Source organism: Sitodiplosis mosellana, unplaced genomic scaffold (genome assembly GCF_009176505.1).
Source record: "Sitodiplosis mosellana isolate CC-2019 unplaced genomic scaffold, AAFC_SMos_1.0 Smas_scaffold_6226, whole genome shotgun sequence".
Classification (NCBI taxonomy): Eukaryota; Metazoa; Arthropoda; class Insecta; order Diptera; family Cecidomyiidae; genus Sitodiplosis; species Sitodiplosis mosellana.
In genome coordinates, this window is record NW_022601467.1 from 19,248,870 (window position 1) to 19,272,875 (window position 24,006).

Below are 24,006 nucleotides of genomic sequence, written 5' to 3' on the forward strand. Positions count from 1 at the left end.
AGTGCTCGCACATAGAGTAATGCCAAGTGGAACTTTTGCTCTTTGTGTGCCGAAGCATCTCTCAGTGAACACAACGGAAATTGAGTTTGTGTTTTTGGTTCTCTCTTCTTTCGCTTCAAATCCATTTAGTCATTTCAGATTCCAGCAAAATTGTATGCACTGCGTAGTTTGTATGACACAGCATTGGCCAGCGGCAACATGATTCTCAAGTAAATATATGTGTTGGCATTGCGGTAAAAAAGCTAATTCGAAACAACAACAACGACGACGACGATGACGACGACGACAGAGAGTTTTCAACCAACGTATAAATTTTCTGTTGATGCGTACACAAAATTGACAGATTCTTATTTATCGCCGACATCAACCGTCGAAATCTCCATGTTTCACACAATTCTCCGAAAAAAGGGATGTCCTCGTGACCATCCTCAACGGACCATTATTTTCCAGCGCACAATTTGATGCATTTCGACAATCCTCAACAAAGTTGATACAAAATAAGTGTAATCAATAATGTTATTTACAACGCAGTTTTGTTGTCGCATTCCAATTTTTTTGCTCGTTTCATTCAACCATCACCATAAATAACTGTAAAATCACTCGAATCACTTTCATTCAATGATTTACAATTTTTTGGAAGAGGGAGAAATCGTTTGTTTTTTCAGTCTATTTGCCTCATAGTTGTTAACAAAGTCTGAAATTATTTTGTATTACAATGAAGTCGTTGCGTGCAAATACATTGCAAGCGGTGGCCAAATTGCAGCATCACATTTCACATTGTTTTTTTTTCTCCGTCTCTCTCTCTCTCTCTGGATTTTGTCACTCACCGTACCTCAAGTAACTGTGTGAAAAATTCCTCACATTGCAATTCGCCGCCGTTCTCCATTAGCAGACCAACGAATCCATTAATCCTTCTCAATCAAGAAGTGATAAAGTAAAACGATATCCTTTGTTAGACAGTCCGCTACCCTCTTTTACTTCGCAGAAAGAGTGAAAGAGAAACAAAAAAAACCGAACACTCTTGAACGAAATAAAAACCAAAGAAACATTCGAAGCAAGTGCATGGCAACATATAATCAAAAGAGCGAGAGAGGGAGAAAAAAATATGACAAAATGTTATGTTGTATCAGTGCCGCAGCAATGTAGCCATTGATGTCGAATTTGATTTAGCAAAATGACCATCACTTGGGATTGAACACATGTTCAACCGCACGGAAATGTTGATAATTGAAACAAATGCAAACGCAATATGTGTGCGACCAAGTTATCTGAGCACACATTTTAGCTGCAGCACAGTCAAAGCATACGTAAAACAGCGCAATGCCCTTTGGTGCAGCACTCTTTACGTGTGTTACATCCTCTTCATTTGCACCAAGCACAAAGCTAAATAGATAACCAACAAAAAAAGACGACGTGGCTAGCAAGATACAGAGATACAAAGAACGAAAGATAGAAATAAGAAGAAGAAGAAGAAGAAGAAGAAGAAGAAGAAGAAAAAAACGCATGCACAAACGAAAAGAAAGCTCTTTGTCAGTTTCTTCTCGAAATTATCCACATCGGTTCCGTTCCTTTTCATTTTCTTCGTTTTCATTTAATGTATATAATTTATTTTGTTTCGCAATGCATCTAATGTTTCTTAAGGTTAAAGCTCCGCACAAAGTATTTCAAGGATATCTTCCTTAAAATTACATTCTTTATAATTTATAATATCAATCAAGAATGAATGAACAAGATTCGTTGGAATATTTAGCCAGCGTAAAATCTCATACCCACATCTCAAAATCTAACATTTAAAATGAAGAAGGAGAAAAAAAGATAAACAAAGTTACGACCAATGGAATGTAGAAGAGGGTGTGAGAGTGAAAGAGAGACGAGAACACACTGACACAAATCCAAAATCGAAAGTAAAAAAAGGAGATAAAAAAAAGTGACGCAAACTGAACTAGTTTTTATCCATTTGAAATTGAGAATACACAACCGGAATATGTGTGTCATGTCAAATATATTAATAAAAGTGCATCGCATTCCGAGCATTTGCTACAATTTCTTTTCATCAATTTCGCTAATTTCTCGCATGAAATGGTTGCTTAGGTGTAATGCATAAACAAATATCAACGCTCTGTTCGCATGATTCCAAACAATATCGATGGAACTTAGTGAAATATGCAACAAGCGCGCACTCAATTTACATGAAATGAATGGCATGAGAACGAACTTGCGGGTTCCATGGAAAATGTCAAGTATTTTGACTCAGCTTAAGGATGAGATAGAATGAAAATTGAATGAAACATAACTATCAAAGTGTGCACTTACCTACATACGATATTACATTCAATTCGTTTATAGCATGTGATTTTAGATTTGAAATCTCCGGTGCATATTGTTTTCTTTTCTGTTGTTGTTATGTGTATGTGTGTCATAAATCCATTAATCCCCCTCATATTTATGCTTGTATCGTGTCCGTGTCCGTGTCCTTGTTCGCAATTTCAAGAAATACTTTCGACACAGTGAGAGAAAAATGCTGCAGAAATTTGCTTATATTCTCCTTGTGTTATGGTAGCTTGACACATTTTCGTCATTTTTGCTGCGATTCGATTATCACTCACTTGTGTATCATTTGTCAGTTTGACCCATCCATCTGTTGTGAACATATATACATTCTGCGATAAAATTGCGCTGAATCATTCCGTAAACTTTCCTAAATGTCCTTCATTCGCTTGGTACGATGGAGCTTGATCAATTTTGATGCTCAACTTTTTGAGTAAATTGCTTTTGTTTTCGTAAATTGAATCAATTAATCTATTTGTGTGTGCGTTCGTTAGGGGACTTCAAGAAGCTTTATGACCTATTCGTGTTTATTGCACGTATGCTCACCTGAATATTTGCTGAAGCTTTGGTTTATCATCTGGTTTGTGCAAACCGTTTATTCCGATCTGATGACTGACCTACTGAACGCATTGCATTTGTAATCACAGACGTTCTTTTTTCCATAAAATCAATTCAAAATCAATATAGCTGCATTCGGATTCAACAAAACGCCGGTACATGTCCCGTGATAGCTGTGTGTGCCCTGAAAGCATTTTATTCTGCTAATAACAAAATTACCTAAAAGCAAAAAAAAATTGAATTAAATTCTATTCAAATATACGATTGAGCAAATAATTATTAGGAGTTTTCCGAGGGGCAGATCACTCAAAAGTAATTGCATTAAAAAGAAGTAATTGCATTGGTAATTGCAAGAAAAATGTAGTAATTGCTGATCAACAATTACTTTCGCAACTACTTTTTTTCTCGTGCAATTACTGCTAAATTTTGCAATTACTATTTTGAGTGATTTGCCCCACGGAGTTTTCTTTTGCTTTTTCAGTTTGAATGAGCTGATTCATGGAAATTTGTATTTAAATATCACATTTGTCATCAACAGGTGACAAAAAGTGTGACACAAAATGAAATGAGTTTCGAATTCATTAATGAGAACTTGTAAAAAGAGTGTAATATGCACCCAATAAACTTTGATGTTAACTCGTGCATGAAGTGAATTGTATTGTGTGAAAATGTCTTTATGCTACTTTCTGCACCTTCTCTTTTGCTAGATTGGCCATGTTTCAGATCATTTCAATGTGATTTGTGCATTTAGCAAAGTACTTTTTACTTTGACTGGTGCTCTTTAATGGGTCGAAAGTAATTTCGTTCGCACATTACATTCAACTTGTTTTCATTTCATTTCATTCTATTCCGTCCATTTTAATCAGAGCATTGAATGTGTACAACATGCACAACAGCAAGCAAACCACCGACAATGGAAACGCAACGCTACGCTATACCATGACTCGGTTTTCCGAGTACTCGAATCGCTGTTTTTTTTTCTATCACTGAACAAATATGATATTATAAGCTTCATACGATGCAACATTTCAAGGCAAGGTGAAAGTTCATGTCAGTGTAAAATCGTGGTTTGGTTTGGTGCCATTCACAATTCATGTGATGATGAAATCACACAAACACATACGGTAAAGCGGGTAGCGGGTGAGCCAATTACATTTTGGATAGTAGCGATTATAAAAATGAACCATAGCAACGAAAAGAACGATGACTTTTTGACAGAGAAATGATGATGAAATGTGTATCAATTTATATAACGTTCGAATGAAATTGAGCACAATCAATGAATATTTCAATGAATTCATTGCATTCGAGTGATATAAAAACAATACATTGACATAAACGCCTGGTTTCTTTCTTCCGATGTGTGCCAAAATAAGCATTTGGGTTCGGTACAGTCGAGACGACACATTCAATATTTGCCATAAGAGTGTTTGCGACGCAACGCCAATAGAATGCCAGTACCGCTGAATATTAGGAGAGGGGTTTGTAAGTTGAACATAGCTTTAGCTTTATTATCAAGCGAATACCAAAATCTTCAAAGATGTGCCGAAATGACTTCAGAACGTTAGATTTTCTGGAGATTAATATAGTATTATTTACATTTTTTATGTAAGAACCTTAAGTAATGGGCTATGAAAAAACTGTTGTGAAAGGAAACATTTCAAATCTTGGTAAAAAATTCTTATTTTCTACGAATCACTTTTTTTAATGATGCTTGGCCCTTTCCGAAGTCATTTCGGCACATCTTCTTAGTTTTGCACATTCATCTTTTGTCCTTAGCTTTCTATAGAATGAAGATGACATCCGTTGGAAAGAAGGATGTTAAAAACTACAACTTTGTCGAACAAACTTATTTGATTTACTTAAAAAAAAACATTTTCACAAGCCCCCAAAGGCATGAAATCGAGAAAAAAAATTTGGCAAGTTTAGCCACCCAGAAAAAAAATCAATTAACACTGCTGCGTTGTTAGTGTCCATGTGGACCCTCTTTTATCTCAAAACTTCGTTTTTTCTTTGAAGAATCACCTTCACAAAACTGATTTGCAAAAGACTTGAATTTTAATGAATTTTCATGTGTTCTATCAATTTTAAATACAAAGATACGGATACGAACGCTTTGAAATGGATTCATTTTCCATTTCAAACATTGGATAATTATCAAAAAGGCATCAAAATACGGACTTAAGAAAAAACAATGGCATTTAAATTTTCAGAAGTGGCTCAACATACATTCCAAGTGAGCTGTTTCTGAAGGATATTTTCGCTCGAAAATAGCATCAAAAGTAAAGTTCATTTGTTCAATAACGACGACTGTTCGATTTTTGGTATATTTCCCTCTAAAACACGAATTATCATGAGTGGTTCAACTTACAAGCCGGCTCAACTTACAAACCCGTACCCCAAACTTTTGCATGTAGCATTCAAAAGACAATACTCAATTTCTTTTTTGGTAGCTGCATTCATAAGTAGAATCGAGACATTTTTCGGGTGAAAATTCATCAAAAGCTTTCTTTGCATCAATTTGCTCAGCATGAACGGCTAAGATATGTTTCAATTGTTTGCCCGGTGTATGTTCTTCGGATTTAATTAAGTCCTGGATTTCACGTTTTATCAGAATAATATTAACGCGAACTCATTGAATCACTTTTGGCTCTCTAAACAGCGAAAGGACGATAGAAAAATACAAATTTTTCGAGCATTAAGTTACAAATTTACGGTCAGTATTCATTTCTACACAGAATTCAGATCAAGCGAAGGGAGAGAAAGAGAGAGAGAGAGAGAGAGAATCAAAGAAGAACAAGGGAAAACCTCATTGTGTTTGCAGTGAAGCGATTACTTTCCACCGAGCTATACTACCGCATCTTTGGATGCCGAACGTGGATGCGATACAACATTCACGTTGTACGAGATGATTCATAAAAACGTATATTTTCCATGTGCATGCTTGAATGCCGCTCAGTTCCTTGTTATCATTCAATATGAACAGTTCACTCGACGCTGCTCGTCGCTCCAAAATTGCTGTTGTCACAACACGACGTTGAACACAACGTTGAAGCCAATCAAAATAATCGAAATATATTCAACAATTTCATTCAATTGATGTGCAAATTAATACCGAAAATCGAACGTGTTTCAAATTCGTATCCAATGTGTATACGGTTTTAGTTCGATTTAAAGAGAAATTTCGCAAATATGTTGGTATTTTGTCAGTAAGATTGGTCGCGCCGATTTAATTAATAAGTTTGAATCGAATGTTCGAAATAATTTATCAAACAAATTTGATTAAATATCGAAAAAGTGGAAAATATTGAGTGTAAAATCGAGCCGAACACAAACAAGAGCAACAAGCTCCGGTTAACATAGGCCGGTTTTGAACAGACACAAACCCTATTTTTAATGGCCATACTACAATCGTGCTGTTTCTGGAAGTCGTTGCGGAACGGAGCGTACGCCAGTGCGGTTTACACATTCGTATGTATTTCAATAGGGATAGAGTGAATTGTGCTTTTTTTTAGTTCAATTCGTTTCGGTGAAATTACCATTTATCTGACATCAATTAAGGCTTTCATTCCGCTATCGTTGAAAATTACCAATTATCCAATCAAATCGGAAAATAACTAAAGTATAGGAAACAGTTTATCGACTGACTCCAACACACTTAATCCTCTTTCTATCTCATTTTACTTTTATTCATTTTTATTTTTATTTGGTTGTCGTTTTTTAGCACTACATGAAATGTAGAGCTACTAATCTGCTTCTTTTTTTTTCTAGATACTTTTTGAGTGTTGAAACAAATTATGGTGTATTTGATTTTTATGCTCATATTTTTTATTTAATTTGAAACAGTGGCAGTAACGACAAATAAGTGCATAATATCTCAAAGCGCCAATCAAATTTTTATTATCAAATGTTGTGCAAAAATTACATTAATTTTTCGTATAATATTTTCTGAGTCTTGACCAGAATTAAAGTGATTTTAGATTCTATGCTCATATTTTTTATTTAATTTAAACCAAAGGCAATATATTTCAAAAAAGAAATAAAACCAAGATCTTGTAATTCATTTTGCAAATAAATATATTACTTCAAAGTTACTTTGATGAAATACATTTCATGTAGTGCGCCAAAAAATAGTTTATTGTTAAACAACAAAATAGATTAAGTAACTAAAAACTCAAGAACGCAGAGCGGAGCGGAGCGAAGCGAAGCTCTACGGTCTTGTTTTTCTCTCTCTCTCTCTCCCTCTCTCTCTCTCTCTCTCTCTCTCTCGCTCAAATCGATTGTTTGCTGGTTGTGGGAACATTGCCAAAACAGCAGAAACAAAAATTTAAGCATTTCCATTTTTATACAATTTGCTTTTTTATTGATGGTATGGTATTTTGGTGGAAATTTATTGATGTTCTCGGAATGTTAAATGTCTGCAGCGCAACAGAATAGTACTATTGCTTCGATGCATGTACAACGATATAGCCAAATCCACAGACAGCCTTTGTTTTTACTCTTTTCTTCATACGTGGCGCTTTTTTTCCTTTCTTCTGCATTTTCGCTCAGTCTCTCCCAACTGTGTTAGCGTTCAATCCAGACAAATAGATTCAATTTTGTCAAGTCTGTGACTTGTGAGAATGAACTTCGTGGAAATGAAATCGAGTGAGAGAAGAAAAAAAAAACACAAAAATACACATACGCATTTTCCAATCGACAACAAAAAATAAACAATTGAAAAGAGAAATCGAGAGAAATAGAGAGAAAAAGTGTGTGTGTGTGTGTGAGAAATGAGCAAATAAAAAAAAGAACACGCGCCACGAAATGTGTTCACATAAATTCAAGCTGGTGTACATTTGCCCGTTCTATATTCGATAAATAATCGATGCTATTCAATTGCATTCCATATTATTATTGAGACTTTTGGGCTATTGCAACTGGCATTTTATTTGGGAAATATTCTCCATTGATTTCGGGTATTGTTTGGTCGCTGTCAAATCGACCATGCTCTCTCTCTCTCTCTCCTTTTTTTCGCGATCGGTCTCGTGCACTCGACCAACTACCATGTCATTTATTGGCTAGTTTTACAGTGAGCTGATGGCGTTCCATTATCGCCGCTGTTATGTTCACAATAAACAATCCGTAACTTCTGTTAATGATGTTGATGTGCAATGAATCGCGACACTAACTTGATTGCATTCTATAATTAGTTCAAGATAATTGTAAAGCATGAATACAACGAACTTGAGATTGCAACAAAATCAAAGACAGCAGAAAATTCCACTCTGCAAACATCGAACGCTTACGGCCAAATGTCACAAGATTTATGATTTGCTAAATTAGCTGACAAAAAAACGAACTCAATCTATCGTTAGGTAAATGCTGGCTGGTATCGCCAACTTTTAATCTAGAATATCGGATAAAAATTCAGAATTTCGGTAGAAAATTGCAAATTCACCTTTACTATTTAAAATAAAAACGCTAGAAATAAGATGCTTAAAAAACACATCATGCTTTTAAATCCCCGCTATTTGGGTTTTTAGCTCCAAATAAAGAAAAATGGCACGACCTGTTTCTAATCGCAAAAAAACGAAATTTTGATGAACAAGCGCTTTATGGCTGTTTTCATGTCATTCATGTCAAACATGTGCTGAGCATTTATTGTTTGATGTTTGATATTTCCACTGTGGGTTGTATAAAAAAAACATTATGGCATTTCGCTTATTCACACATTTCATCTCATGTCACACTCTCATGTTTTTTTATATCACCTTTACATTTAAAATTGACCACCCTTCAAAAATAATGTGAAACATTTTTTTTCTCCATCATTTGATTGAAATTACAACCATATTTGGAGCTTGAATATTCAAGCTCCCCAGGGGGTGGTTTGTAGAGTGGCGCCTGTATTTTCGATCAATGTTTTACATTATTTTTGAAGAGTGGCCGATTTTAACTCATATTAAATAACATTGAGTACATTTGATCGAATTTCAACATGGAATTTTTCATGATCTATTGTTCAAAATCATTGAGAATTTAATTGAATTTGTGAAATTCGAAGGGAAAAAATGTCATCTCTGCACTCACCATTGTGGCACATTAAATATTTTTTGGACATTTCAAATGGAAACTATTCAACAAAAATCGTTCATTGCAATAAAATCATTTAATATTTGAATATTTGAACATTCCATTTGCGACAAGTTTTTCTAGTTCTTGAATGTTCTCGGAACTTTTCATGTCGACTTCATATTTCCCTCGCACCAACTGTCACAGTGACACCCTCCCATATATGCTGCCGCTGTTGTTGTCAACGAAATAAAGTGGCACACAATTTATTTTATCGCTTTTTCTGTTTGCTGTAGATTGATTCATAGTAAGTTGATTCCATGTCCAGATAAAATGGACAGAAGCTAATAAATTACCGCATTGGAATTTCGATGTTGAAAAAATTCCACGAATATTATGTAACTGAATAATTAATCATTTTAGCCTGACAACGAATGATGACAATGGCGGTTAGAAGAAGCGGCAAGTTACTGTAACAAGCCAATTTGCATTTGACCCAAATTTTAAATCTGATTTCTGATCTGACAATCGAATTTGCGTTGATTTCGCGTATTTGATAGCGCTGATAAAAAAAAATTGGTGGTTGTCTACGCAATTAATAATGTTAACCTAATAAACAGGGCATCGTGAAATATTTCAAATATTCAAACTCTTTTTACATTTTACTCCTCCATCAACTTCAAAATCAATACATTCGGTAAGCTTGCGAAATCCCTAATGAACGATCAAACAACCAACTTGAAAAAAAATTCCATTCTAATCGATGGGTAGTAAACGAACCGAATGCAAAACAGTAGCATAAAAAGTCAACGCAAACAAAGAATGTTTTGTGGTGGAAAAAGCACACGAGATAAAAAATGAAGCAACAAAATTATGAGTAAATAAAATCAGTCATAACATTCAACGAATTATTTACTTTATTGCTCTCAATCCCAAAATGTTAAATGACAAACAATAATAGATAAATGAAGTAAATTTCATTTTTATTGAGCTCCTTGCTATGTGATGGTGTGACATCATATATGCCGGCTAAAACTGGCAATGTTTTGCATCTCTCGCACGATCCAGCTAGTTATGGTATGCTTTTAGCATGTTGCCGAAGCGATAAAATTGTGAATTCAAGAGTCAATAAATCTAATGATGACGATAATTTATTTTATATATCGTCTCTCTCTCTCCCACTCTCTCCTTCCGTTTTGGCTGGCTTCTTTTCCCACTCGGTGCTTTGTCGGTATGCGAATCCATTGACTGAGGGTGCACCGAGAAAAAAAATCGTCTAAAAGCTTAGGGCAAACAAGCTCGCCGTATCATATACCACAAGGCGGACACAAAAGCGCCATAAATACAAGTTAACGAGTAAGCAGACCGAATGGGCAACAGACGATAATTATCGTTGGAATCCTTACAGACGATGTCCGTTGCGATACAGATTTGTCGGCATTTTCGACTCTTTGTTGCTTGTTTTGATTTCGCATTTCGGCTTTAAAAGCTTTTTTTTCCCTTTTGCTCATTTATAATCGTCAAAATCACTTTCGCCATACATATATTTTTTCCTTGTCGAAAATTCTACACACACACACACACACACACACACACACACACACACACAGCCAGACCGGTACAGTAAGTTTTAAAGGAGAAAAAGAAGAAGATGAGGGAAAAAAAGGAAAAAAAGGAAAAAAGTCGTTCGTCCATTCACAAATCTTGAGTTCACCACCAAAAATGCTTATTTCCAGTTTGATCTCGCGAACAATGAGTATTTCGTCACAACTTTATTGATGTGTATGCCCCGCGAGAAGAAAGCATGCAAACAAAAAGAAGCAAAAAACATGCGTAACAATAATGCCGAACGATACAACGATGGCAGATATATGTTTTCGATCAAACTCTTTTCTAAATAATAAAAAGATTTATGCCATGTTTATGTTCTCGATTCCGTGCATTTTGTGTATGAATAAGCGGTTTCCATCAATTCAATGAATCAAGTGAAACAGAGAAAAACTCATCGCTCTTCTTTAAACACTCCAGAACAAGCGAACGAAAGTGATTGGTACTACATGGCAACGATATGCTACGTTCGTAAATTTCAAGCCACGTTCGATAGTGCTGTTGTTTGTTTTCATACCGCTGGCATATGATCCATTTCAATTTTTGACCATTAAATAGTTTTGAAATGCGCAAATAGAAATGAGCATTCAGATTGAATTTATTGAATTTCTACTTGTGGTTGCGTGCGCAACCCAGCTAAAGAAAAATCCCACTACTAGCTAGTTGTATTTACTTGTGTTCACAAAGTGCACTCACTTTTCGGGAAATTATTCATTGAACAATACACTTATGCTTCCTTCACTCCTCTTTGACATAAATTAGCTCAATATAGCCATGGGCGAACCACGACAAAAGCATTCCCACCACTCTAAAATAGTTGTATGAGCGGAAGATGAATGGAATAAAGTCAATTGTACGGTATCAATGACCCGATAACCATATTGTAGTAGTTGCGGACAAAACACGTAAAAAAATTATCTATAAATAAACGTCTTTATTATCAATCGATGAATAAATATCAGGCACAGTGATTCTGTTGATAAATCTGAGCAAAGTTTCCAATACTCGGAATGTATCTACGTGACTTGGCATGTGATGTGGACGGAAATACTTTGACCATAAATCACACGGTTTCATCAAACGCCATGAACGAACGAACGAACGAACGAACGAACGAACGAACGAACGACAGTCATCCGCAAAACATATTGGGAATTTTCGATTCGCAAGGCATCTGAACTTTGTTTAAGGATAAAAAAAACAACATCAAATTTTCCAAGCAGATGTCCAATGAATTCTGTCTACTTTCATTCGGATCATATGACTTGATAGTGCGATACCAATACATACAGCGGCCACCTTTCGGTCTGTGTTCCTTTTTCGAACTTGTAAGTACAAAATATGCAAATATATGCGATATGCTTGAATTCGAGCTGAAATCAGACCATAAAGTGTTGTGGTTACAGTGGACGTTTTTGGCCCGTACAACACAACTCAAGCATTATACAACGAAATGAGAATGAAAATGCAAAGAGAATTATGACAGAATTCATTCATAATTTTTTTTTTCTCATAACAACGAATTGAATTATTTGCTTACTTAGATTTTGCACATAATAAAAACATATTTTCCCATGCCAAACACAGAGAGAGAGGGAAATAGATGTTATCATCTACGGGTGGAAGTGGCCCAAAGAAAGGTCTTTTCGTATATCACAGGCACAAAACACAACACCAAATAGACGAAGTAAATAGAATTTATGACAAAACTCTCAGAACTTATTATTATGGCAGAAAAATGTTGATAAGCAGATTAGGCTAATATGCATGTGGAAGGCCGGCATGGAAAATATTATTAATATTGATAATGAATACACATTTTACCTATTCTGTATGATGATGTAAAACAACATCTCCGAGTTCAATTTAAATGATTTCTACGACAATTTTGCGTTCTCCTTTCGTTCATCATTATTAGTGCTGCCAGTTGAACTGAACTGTTCATGTTCGTTCAAGTTTGTTCGAGTTCAGTTCAACTGGCAGCTCTTATCATTATTATAACTATACAGTTTTTAGCAGTGCTACACATTGGTTCAAACGGTTCAAACTATTCAAACGAGTTGTATATAAAATGATCATTCTTTCGAGTCTCAAACATATCCTTTGTGTGTCATTTGAATCCATTCAGACTCTGAAAATCTTATGGCTTTATAACACTTAAATTCATTTGAATACAATCAAGCAAGCATTAATTTAAACCACAACTTGTACAACACAAAAGAATGTTGCATGGAATCCACATCAATTATGTGCACTCAATCTCATGAATTTCATACCACATCTAATATGAAACTCAGGCAGGGGTGAACATGAATCTAATGTAAAAACCAAAACAAGCATATGAAATTCATGAAACTTCGGTTATAAGTCCATAAACTTTGATATGCATAAAGAATTTTCCACCAATTTGAATGAACGATGAGCCGTCATATACTGGGTAAATCAGATTAAACCGCTTTTATGTAATAGATATTGAGCCGATGATTTGAAAGGTTGTTATTTGAATTTATGGAAATTGTCAAAATGAAATGGTTATTTGTGTAACAAAGAGAAAGGGAAGAGCGAGAGAGAGAGAGAGAGAGAGCTGAGAATAAATCAAAACGTAAAGAAAAATTAAGTCATTAAAAGTGTAAATTGAAAGTATTTTCAGGATTGAATGACTAAATCATGGGGATATACTTTTTAACTGACTGTTTTAGATGAACAATTTGAATGGAAAAATCGCCTGATTTCCTTATTTATGACAATTTTCAAGCGTATTTTTACTATGGGCACCGCTCTATGTGAATTTACAATTCGTATTAAATTATCCAATTATCTTTCAAATGCATGGCGACTAAATGTAATGACACAAATGGTATTGTGATGTGAGATTTTCCGGGCGCGTGAATCGTTGTTGCAATTTAACAACTTGTTAAATATTTTGAGAATGAAGAGAATAGAGAGAGAGGGAGAGAAAAAAACGCGAAAAAACGACGGTATAAATAATAAAACAAGCAAATTAGTTTTTTATAATGGAACGCGTCGCTGTCGCCGGTCGTCGTCATCGTCATCTCCGCCGTCGCCGCCACCGAAATTGGTCGGGACGCATTTTGGTTCGCACAAACGTTAAGTGGTATCACACTTATATATCTGAATATAAGTCCCATCTATTCGGCGGATTATAATTTAAATCCCATTTCATGCATTTTTATGAGTTAGATTTCAATTGGATTTCAAGACTGACAGTGTGTGCTTGTGCGTGTGCATGTGTGTCTGGTTGGCTTCAACTTTGCGACTGATAGATTTCCATCCGTCTCTTTATCTCTTCATTTCTCCGTCGATTATTTCACAATGGAAATTATAAACAAATATTGAAACAATATATCTCCTCATGCTTAATTCAATGCAATGCTCAGACCCAACAACGAATTGCAAGTAAACGAAGTATAATTGAAACCTTTCGCGTTGAATTTTTTTTAAATCGAATCGAACATTTAAAAACACGTGTTTTTTTATGTCCCCTCACATGTCAGCAAACAGAATGGAAACAAAAAAAATTAATAATCTCTGGTCCATTGTGTTTGTGTGTTTGCCTTTTTTCCTCATCCAAGTTTATACAAATATTAATTTGACTTGAATGAACTTTTGCGTCCATTAGATAGACATAAACAGTTCACGATCTAATTATTTCGTCTGCATTGAAAATTAGTGCGCTTCATTTTATTTACGTTTACTCACGGGAAATGGAGAAACGCTTTTACAAGACGTGCTGTCTACGACAATTTTGAATTGAGCCTCTTGTGAGACTGCTCAACTTGTTATTATTATTATTATTGTTGTTGTTGTTGTTGTTGCCAAATTGCGTTTTAATAAGTTGTTCGAATACATACAAATTGTCTGTATTTGTTGATATTTCGGTGTCTGCAGCAGGGCCCAGTGTATGTGTGTGTTGGTCAAAGCTTTGTGATGAATAAACCTCCATCAAAACTTGTTATATCCAATACGCTCAATGATATGAAATGTTTCATACATGCAAGACGAGCCACCTTCCAGTTTTTTTTTTTACGATGATTGTGTTGATTTTTGATTTTCATAGAAAAGGTACATCATATGGATAAGCTATGAAAAAAAAATTGCCCCTCGTAAAAACATGATCCATATGCTGTGGTGTGTTCATATTGTGGAAAAATAGCATTTTACGATAATGAAATACATCGTATTCAACGTTCATCCCATCGAGCAGTAAATGTCAAACTTGTTTCGTCTGTTGATTGTTTTCTCCGTTCGTATAGCCATGATTGTAAATTTTGTCAGATGGCAAAGGATTTACTGTTGAGATGGTTTCTACGTGTTTATGCTTTTGCACCATTGCCAGAAATGTTATGCATCATAATAAAGACTAATTAGCTGTTGTTGACTTCGTTTTCAAGATAATTGCAGTTGCTTTTGTGCTTCGGTATGTTTCCGGAATTAAATTTCGCTGACAAAACCGGTCTGTTATCTCAAAACCCCTTTATATTCCGTCTTACGTTTATATTTATTGGGCCCATGATAATAAAGTTATGCGCTTATGTATGAATCTTCATATTTTTCGGCATGTGTTCAATCGCCTTAAAAGCTAAGAGTCGGGTTTTGCGTTTTTCTTTTTCCGTTCATCTCGTGGACTGTGCATAAAAACTTTCGCCTATAAATCATTTTTTACTAAATGCACCTAAGGTTATGTGCGTGATGCAGCTGGAAACTCATCGAAATGGAAAAAACAAGCGTTTTTTCTCAAACTTTCCCAAGAGAAACAAAAACGGAAACTTTGCTCCGAAAATGAATTTGCAAAAAGCATGTTGATACACCAGAAAGAAAAGCCTGTTCAATCTGCTTAACATGAGCTGTCTTTTTTTTTGCTCACATTCAATTCTAATTTGATAATGAATAAGACGAAATTCCTGGGAAAAGCCTAGCCAAAAATTTGAATATAACCATCTGCTGACGTGTTTGAAGGATTTTTTGGCGAGAAAATGAGCTTTTCCCCGCGGCGCTTTGCATCTGCATATTTCATTAGGTTAATAAACTTTTTTGCTGACAAAAAATTCATACATCGATTTCATGGTGTGTTCCGCGAAATGTTAATTTGACTCAATTAGTGTGAAAGCACACAACACAAGTCAGATCAAGTAACAAATTTGGCGAGGAATTTTCTTAGCGACCAATTTTCTTTTCGTCGGCGGATAAGAAATGGCATGCAAGTAAAGCACAAAAAACAGCAAGTCTACGTATTATATCGTTTTTTTATGTTGCGGGTTTTATGTGTGCTTGACATGGCAGAAAGCCTCTTGCCGTGTATCAAATGTGCGTGCGGTTGTTGTACGCTTTTTCTTTTTCTCATACGCGGCAAACTTCAACGGCCTTCTCGATGAACGTGATTTTTTTTTTGTGCCGACGCAAGCGATGGCGCAATGTTCAAATATACTCGGATTGCACATATAGCACGTATTTCAATTAATAATTCAAATATTTACGTATTACGCACGTGTTTTCCTTTTCCTGCATTTTATTTGCCGGTATCGCAATTTTAATGCGTAAATCCGCTCATTTGTTTATATACATTGTTTAATCCGCAATGCATGATCGTGTAACAGAAAAGTGCATCATAAAATTAATGCGTTACAAAAAAAAATTGTTGCGGTGAATATTTGCGCTGTGATATCCCAATACCAACGAATGGGGATTGAAATTTCATTTTTTCCACGAGTTGTATGATTGAACTAGCACTTGGATTAAACCTTGGAATATCTTTCTTGGCATTACTTTGTCCCATTCCCTCTTTCTTTCCCTCTCATGCTCGGTTTTGTGCATCGGCACATTCAATTGAGAAAGTATTCAAACAATGCGTGTGTGCGAATGCATACGAGCCACTCTTTGCTTTGATAAGCGAAATGAAAGACTAATATTGAACTGCTAGCTGTGTGCAGTAGTAAGACATTACGAGATGGAGTACAGCAACAATAGTGGAAAGTAAATGGTAATCGTAGAACTTGTGCCATTATAAAGCACATACCGAATTTCGCTTCATTCGTACACGTACTTTGGCTGAATTGATGTGGCCCATGATTTACACGATACGATTAAATTGCCATGAGACGAGACGTTCGAATTCTAACTTGATTGCTCCGCAATGGATGTACCGACATGAAATATATGTCTATGCGAGTCGATCGTCGTCGTCTGTCGTTCAGCGTGCGTAAAGCGTAAATCGAACTATAAAACCAATATGGAAAAAAGCCAACAAGCATAACAACATCGCTAAATGAATGGAAGAGAAGAATATGTCCGTTGAAGAATTCCTTTCTTTCTTTCGAAATTTCGTTTGACTCTGGCTGATTTTTAGTATCAATAAAAATGTTCGAAATAATAACCATTGTAACCATAATAACCAAAAATATCCCATACATTAAGAGTAATATGGCTACACTCTATTAAAGTACTAAAGTTCGACGAAATAGCTAGCCTGAATGCCATTTAGTCAGTTCAGAAGCTCGCGCGCGTATTGAGCATATCGACAACTTGTTCAATCTCTTTTTTCTGCGAAAGCGCGATTAGTGAGAGAGAGAGAGAGAGAGCTGTGGTGCATGCTGACTGGCTGGTGGGTTGGTTGCAGCATAAGCAATTTAAACGTTCGAAGCATCAGTAACATTAACCTTTAATAAGTAGCTATCGTCATTTATCGCATTCGAATTTTTTCCTCCTTCTTTATTTGGCACTTGTTTTAAATTCTTATCGATATATATATCGGTATATTTGCGTGTGTCGCGCGTTTGCTGGTGCTGCACTGCACTGCATACACACACACGCAGTCGGCGAATACGATTGTGAATAAAAAATAAAGGACAACAACAACAAAATTGCTGATGTGCTTAAGTAAATGGATTTTTTGACATCAAACCCATTGAATGGCATAATAATTTCTGAAAACTATTTCCAAATGGTTGTGATTGACTGAACGATATGATAGTGGAATATTTGATAGTCAGCTCAAAATGACACATACTACACATTTCCCACGCACCGTTCTTCGAGACTTGATCACAATCTTAGTAGCTTTGCTTTGACTCTGCTTTCAATATTCCACACATTTTACCTTTTCAAAGTCGAAACGAGGCTACTCTTTATATCGAATCCATAAGTGGAATGAGAGGGCGAAAAAAAAGCGAGAAGAAAAAAACACGTCAATTCCATCGCTTAATGTTTTTGACGGCGTCGGCCTTGCCTTCGTAAATTAAGTACGACGAATTTTTCCATTTTGGTCTCAATAAATCCTATGACACACTTCAATCGACCAAATAACATGATTTTTTTCTATGGTAATAACCAGAGTGTCCCATTCTCATCTCGTCTATGCTGCAAAGTTTTCTTTGCACAGTCAGAAAAATAAACCATGGCGGCAATAAATCCAGTTCAAAAAAACTTCGTTTTTTTCGTCATTTACCTCTCCTCCATATTAAACATGGAGGCGTGTTTATTTCGAGATTTCCTGTGCATATTTCGAAACTTTATGGGAAATTTCATACAATAAATTCCATGAAGAGATTTTACATGCTCTAATTTGAATAATTAGAAATAATTAAGAGAGAGAGAGAGAGAGAGAGAGAGAGAGAGGTGTGGATAGCAACTCTTCGGCATTTCTACAAAACTTTCACTTGAACCATTCATGGAAAGCACATAACGCATGGCTAGATAAGTTTCTGTTCAGTATAGTTCGAGTGTAAATTACTTCTTATCCATATTCAGTGAATATTATTCACGTTGCCACAATTGGAAGTTTCAACCACCATTCACACGGTGAACAAATCGCAAATAATATTCTATCAGAACAACGAAATGGTGGAAGACTAATGTTGGATTTAAAAAAAAAATAAAAGCATTAACAAATTCCAATAACAGCGGTTAATGTTATGGTAAAAACGTTACATAACAGACGTGCACACATCTGGTATCTACAATAAAGGCATGAACGTGGTTGCCACGTAACCAAACTTTCTGCCGTAAAATTTATTGAACATAGCTTTTGAATTTGCTTTTGCCGACGTCATACAGAATTCAAAACAAAGTCCTAATGGTCTTGGATTACAGACCGAAAAACTGTCTGCGGACGACTTAAGCCATTCAATCCACTCAAGCAAATCATTAAAAGTGTCATATATGACACAAATATATGTGTCGATGAGCGAAAGCCATCTAAGCGAGTCACATATTGAAAATATTGAGAACAATTGAAAACATGGAATGATGCCGACAAGCGAAACTCCAGTCATTTGCAGTCATTTGCCCGGCGATGCATTAACAAGTCAATTTGTATGTTCATTTTCAGTTTTACTATGGAAGCATTTTCATAATGCAAGGCAGCTATCTGTACATGGAACGGGACTACATAGCTGGAAATGTGGATACACCAAAGGGCATGAGTTTTTTAGAGCGCGAAAAAGTTTCTTATTGTAAGTTTCAAAATGATTCTTGAACATTCAATAATTCGAAGGAAAAAAAAACTTACTAGATTAGATCAACTGACGTAATCGATGGTTACCGATGGTTACCGATGAATACACAAAGATTCCAATTAAATTATTATTAGCGAATATACATTTTTCCTAAATTGAGTAGCTTTTCCATCATACAATATGTATGCTGGCTTTGTATATATTACAGTGATTATCAGGAAAAGCAGGATCATTCTCCCAGAAGTTAATCCGATTATGTATTTCCTTTTCTATGTTTTCTCCAAAATTTATTTTTCAGCATCTGTGATATTTAGCATACTTCTATTTTCCTGCTCAGCATGTGGCGTAATTGCGTGCATGCTAGTCTTCTATGGTTTGGCAATGGTAAGTATTACATTAGATTTTCTGTTTTTTTTTATTCCTGCGTCTACGACATTTTACTTAAAATGACTTGGTATTTTGAACGTCTGTGTGAAGAGATGAGATGGAGGAGGCATTTTTCGGATTTGGTAATTCGACAATATTTCATTTGCACACACGATGAGAAGCATAGAAGCATGCCGACTGTTTCGTGTCGTGTGTCAAACGACGTTGTCGAAGTTTTTTCGGGATGTTGGTGATTTTGACGAAATTACACAGAAGTAACAGGCAGTTGATGGTTCGAATTGAAAAAGTCTCCGGATGTCGATGTCAAAATGAAGACCGCCATTGATTTCTTAAAAATTGGATGTCATTGATTTTCATGCTCAATGCCTTGTCGTTGACTGCATATTTTGGGAAATAATTCGTTTTTTTTCTCCATTCGCATGCTAAACGAGACACATTTTTTGCTAAGCTTTTTATACTGGTATCGGTCGGTGACACTAGGTGCCAATATTCGATATTATGGAAATAAGATGAATCGTTCGCTCGATTCTTTCATTTTACATACATTTTTTACTCTAAAGGTAGTAGAGAGACGTCTTTCCCATCATTTGCTCACCCGCTCACGCGTAAAACATCCAAGCCAAATGACAACAAGAAGAAAGAAAACACAGAATGCACAAGACACAAACAGTGAAGTAGAGCACACGTTTAAGAAAGTAATTCAAGCAATATACGCGTTTTGTAAAATGATAATAAGTGAGCATTGCGCTACCGGATAGCAACCGATTCATATCAATCTTCATAAATATCAAGTTGGTTTTGAATTCAATCTATTGGATATGGTTCATTGGCAATGAAAGTTGTTCTCTTCGTCCAATGCGTATACATGTGTTTTGCCACGCTATGTGACATGTTCTTTTTCTTTATCTTCGATTTTCTTCATTTTCTTGTCAAAAAAAAAACAAACAACGAAGACAGGACTAGAAAAAAAAGAAACGAATCGAAAGTTTGGAAAAAACAAAAATGCAAAACTTCTTTCATCTCCACTTTGATGCAATGACAACAAAGGACGTATGCAAATCGAACAGAAAAAAATATAGTATAGCTTACAGTAGCTGTATAAGTAACTTGGAATATGAATGCTCTTGTGCCCACACTGCGATTTTGAATGGTCATCATGATGATGCTCATCAATCAACTATTATACCGACAAATTTATTATGGAAAAACATTTTGTTTGCCAAAGTGACGAGAAAAAAATAAATCACTGAGTTTTTTTTTTCATTAATTCCATCTCGGTGTGTCTGCCGTCATCGTCATTATCTCAGGACCAACGTAGCTTTCTCGTTCCATGGATTATCATCATGGTTCTACACATTTTGCTTGAATTCGTACATTTTATATATCTTCTAGTTATAGATACGGTGAGTGAATATGCAATTATTATTGTTATTAGTTTTGAATTTTTCAATGGCAAAATATTTGTTATTAAACGGTTTTACGATTTTTTCTTCTTCTCTGTTTGTTTCATTTGCAGTTGCAATTCGAACCGATTACAGCTATAATGTATACGATTGACTTCTTCTTGTTATGTCTCAATGTAAGTAAAGTTTTTATCATTGTACGCGGGCGTAAGAGAGAAAGGAGGAGGAAGGGAGACATGGTCAAATAATTGAATGTTTGACATTCAATTATAAGGACTTGTTGGAAATAAATTTGTAGCCGGGTATCAAATTACTTGGTTATAAAAGTCTTCGATCCGTATACTGGATGGTTTTACTATTTCATTCCAGCCAAAATGGAACTCAAACCGAACTAAAGTGGAATTCAATTAATATTGCCAATTTTGCCGCCACAAATCACAAAAACATTATTCATTCGAGGCAAACTATGTTCGTTTTATTATTCCCTCCGCTGAAAATATCATCGAATAGCACTTTATCCACTCGTCTAAGTCACTGGTAAACGTGTTGCGTAACGCAGTTACAAACTCGTGACGATACTTCGAAAAGGATATCATCGTAATATGTTAAGCGGCAACATTCATGTAACAATAATAAAAAAGAAATCAACAAACCAAAGAAAAAAAAGAAAACTTTTGATTGGATGTAGTCCAAGTGTAATGGGATTTGCTTGTCGAGAGTTACGAAACTAAGGTTATTCACACAGATCAGGTCTATTCGATATGCGGCCAGACAGAATAAATTTGGCGCATTGAAACAAAACGCCGAACAACAACAATTGTTTCTTTCTTCTGTCTTCTTTTTTTGAATTCATTTAACATATAAATTCACATTAAGTTTTTGGCTAAAGTGTCTCCTTCTTGTCTTATCCCATTATTTTTTCTTCTATCTATGTAATTGGTATACATGACTCAATAAACTTTGTTAAAACTTACACCCATTCTAGATGTACTGTCTCCTCTGCATAATATCACAATATCAAGAATACAAAGCAGGCCGTGGTTGTGATCGACGGGTGCACGTCGAATCAGAGCTTAAAGTATGTGTGGTGGAAATCTAGTTGACATTTTTCCATTGATCTAAATTAATCTCGTTTTTTTTTGTCGGGGTTTTCGATTTCATTACAGGCACCTCAAACATTGACACCTAATTATCAAAATCAGCCCCATAACAACAATGACAAATTGATAACGAAAAGTCAAACGCTGGCCAAATCAATTTTCTACGCCAATTCGACGAACATAAAAGCAAGTAAGTTGTGAGCACTAATTTTATTACACAAATTCCGAAGAGAAAACTCGAGTGCGGTAGTTGTACTGTCTCCGTCTCTCCCACTTTGTTTCTATGGTAAACATGGGGATATCAAAATTTATGGGTGAGTTTGAGTGGATAGTATGTTTGTTGAGCTTTGAATCGGAGAAAGAAGAACATGCGTTCGAACGGTTAATGAATCTTGAAATAAATTATTTGTTTTGATTTTCACGGAATTAAAGCCTCTCACAAACTTATTGAGTTTGACAAGGGATCTTGTCACAAGACAATTCCTACTTTGACAGGACATCAATTCGTTATCTCTTATCATTAAAATGTAAATCGTAAAAGAAAACTACGCATGAAACACACTCTCCAAATTCCATTTGGACTAAGTCGGAAAAAACATAAACTCCCCTCAATCTCATCCATAGAAATATGCATTCAATTACCTATTATATGCTTACAAGTAGATGCTGCTGAAAATACTTGAAAATCAAAGAGCTCTAGTTACAGCATGCCACTTGATGGTCAAGTGCTTCGTTTTGGGGGGAACAAGCAAACGCTTTTCCATCCAATAAAGCATATATAAAACGAATGAAGACTGATTGGTTTTAGTTAGAGTAAAATGGATTTGTTTTGGTGTTAAAAGGTCCTGTTCCAAATATATCACCGATTGGCCGAAGACGTTCATCTAACATGCTAAAGAAACACGTTCAATTCCCCGAAGACTTTAAATGTTTCGAAGAAGAAGATGAAATCTTGTGTATTACCGACTCCAATGGCAATGGTCCCGGTCCAGTTGATTCTCCGCCAACTGTGAACACACTGCAATATTAACAAATATCTAAGTAATTCAAACGAATTTGTTGGCGACGACAACAAATTGTGCGGCATCGATTGTGCCATTATTACCAGTGGGTAGAGAACTTCCACTCACTCGTCGGCGATTGGTTTGCGATGATGATGATGATGATGATGGAAAACAAAATGACCCACTCGTATTTGAAATGATGCGTTGTATTTTGTGAGAGAGAAAAAACCCAATCTCAAACTAATTATTAATTTATTTTTATATATTATTTATATCGGTGTACTTCACCGCAAGCAAACAGATTGACACCGAAAATCAATGGGAACAGTTGAGCGAGAAAGGATTCTCAATACGTTAAAATTTATGTACGATGTCTAAAAACGAAACAATTCCCGAACATTACGAACAACAAAAGTGTATTGGTTCGGTTAACGAGGACGACTAATATTGATTGCGAATCGAATGGATTACTAAGTGTGACTGAAAATTTTATAGAAAAATAAAGATTTTGTAATTCAACCACGATCTGTACAACAAATTATATCTATTTTCTTATTTTGTATCCGAATTTCTTTATAAGAGGAACTGGCTAGCAAACAAACGAACAAAAATTAAATAAAGAGAGAAAATACTATTTAAATACCGAAAAAAACGTCCCGTTTTTATTTATGAGCACAAAATAAATTGAATGGTTTCGAAATGTTTTTTCAGAAGTGGAAATGAATAAGAACTCCAACAACTGGAAAGGTAAGCAAATAACGTCGAAGCCATATGCAATTAATGACAAATATTTCAAAACGCAGAAATGAATTTAAAAAAGAATTTTTTGTTCTGATCAACCCTTGACGATGGCTCCTATGGCACGTTTTATCTAGTATTCGGAAACACAAATTAAGAGAATACCGAGAATCACACCTTGACGCATTTTTGCAATTCAATGAACTATACCGGCTAGTCTTGAATTGTTCATAGTGTTTTGATTGTTTTTGACCAACTTAAAATTTTCACAGAAAAAGGAAGAACGAAAATCTAGGTACGATAAAATATGATATTCGAAAACTGAAAACATTTATAACACTAGAAATTGGGTCAT

The 24,006-nt window shown here is 35.4% G+C and overlaps 1 protein-coding gene across 1 annotated transcript; it reads left to right on the plus strand.

The window, feature by feature from the left end:
* Window positions 1–5,864: 5,864 nt before the first annotated feature.
* LOC129578711 (uncharacterized) lies at window positions 5,865–23,537 on the plus strand. Its single transcript, XM_055467692.1, has 8 exons — window positions 5,865–6,357; window positions 18,893–19,016; window positions 19,318–19,403; window positions 20,714–20,809; window positions 20,923–20,985; window positions 21,795–21,887; window positions 21,976–22,099; window positions 22,752–23,537. Exons 1-8 carry the CDS (start codon window positions 6,283–6,285, stop codon window positions 22,937–22,939), a joined length of 849 nt encoding a protein of 282 aa, XP_055323667.1. The 5' UTR covers window positions 5,865–6,282; the 3' UTR covers window positions 22,940–23,537.
* Window positions 23,538–24,006: the final 469 nt, after the last annotated feature.

What these genes read in the sequence shown, in the direction of transcription:
- LOC129578711 (XM_055467692.1), top strand. Translation starts at nt 6,283, where the DNA reads ATGGCCATACTACAATCGTGCTGTTTCTGGAAGTCGTTGCGGAACGGA. An exon ending in CCAGTGCGGTTTACACATTC is followed by an intron (nt 6,358 to 18,892) that starts GTATGTATTTCA and finishes GTTCATTTTCAG; the next exon opens with TTTTACTATGGAAGCATTTT. An exon ending in TCTTCTATGGTTTGGCAATG is followed by an intron (nt 19,404 to 20,713) that starts GTAAGTATTACA and finishes TCATTATCTCAG; the next exon opens with GACCAACGTAGCTTTCTCGT.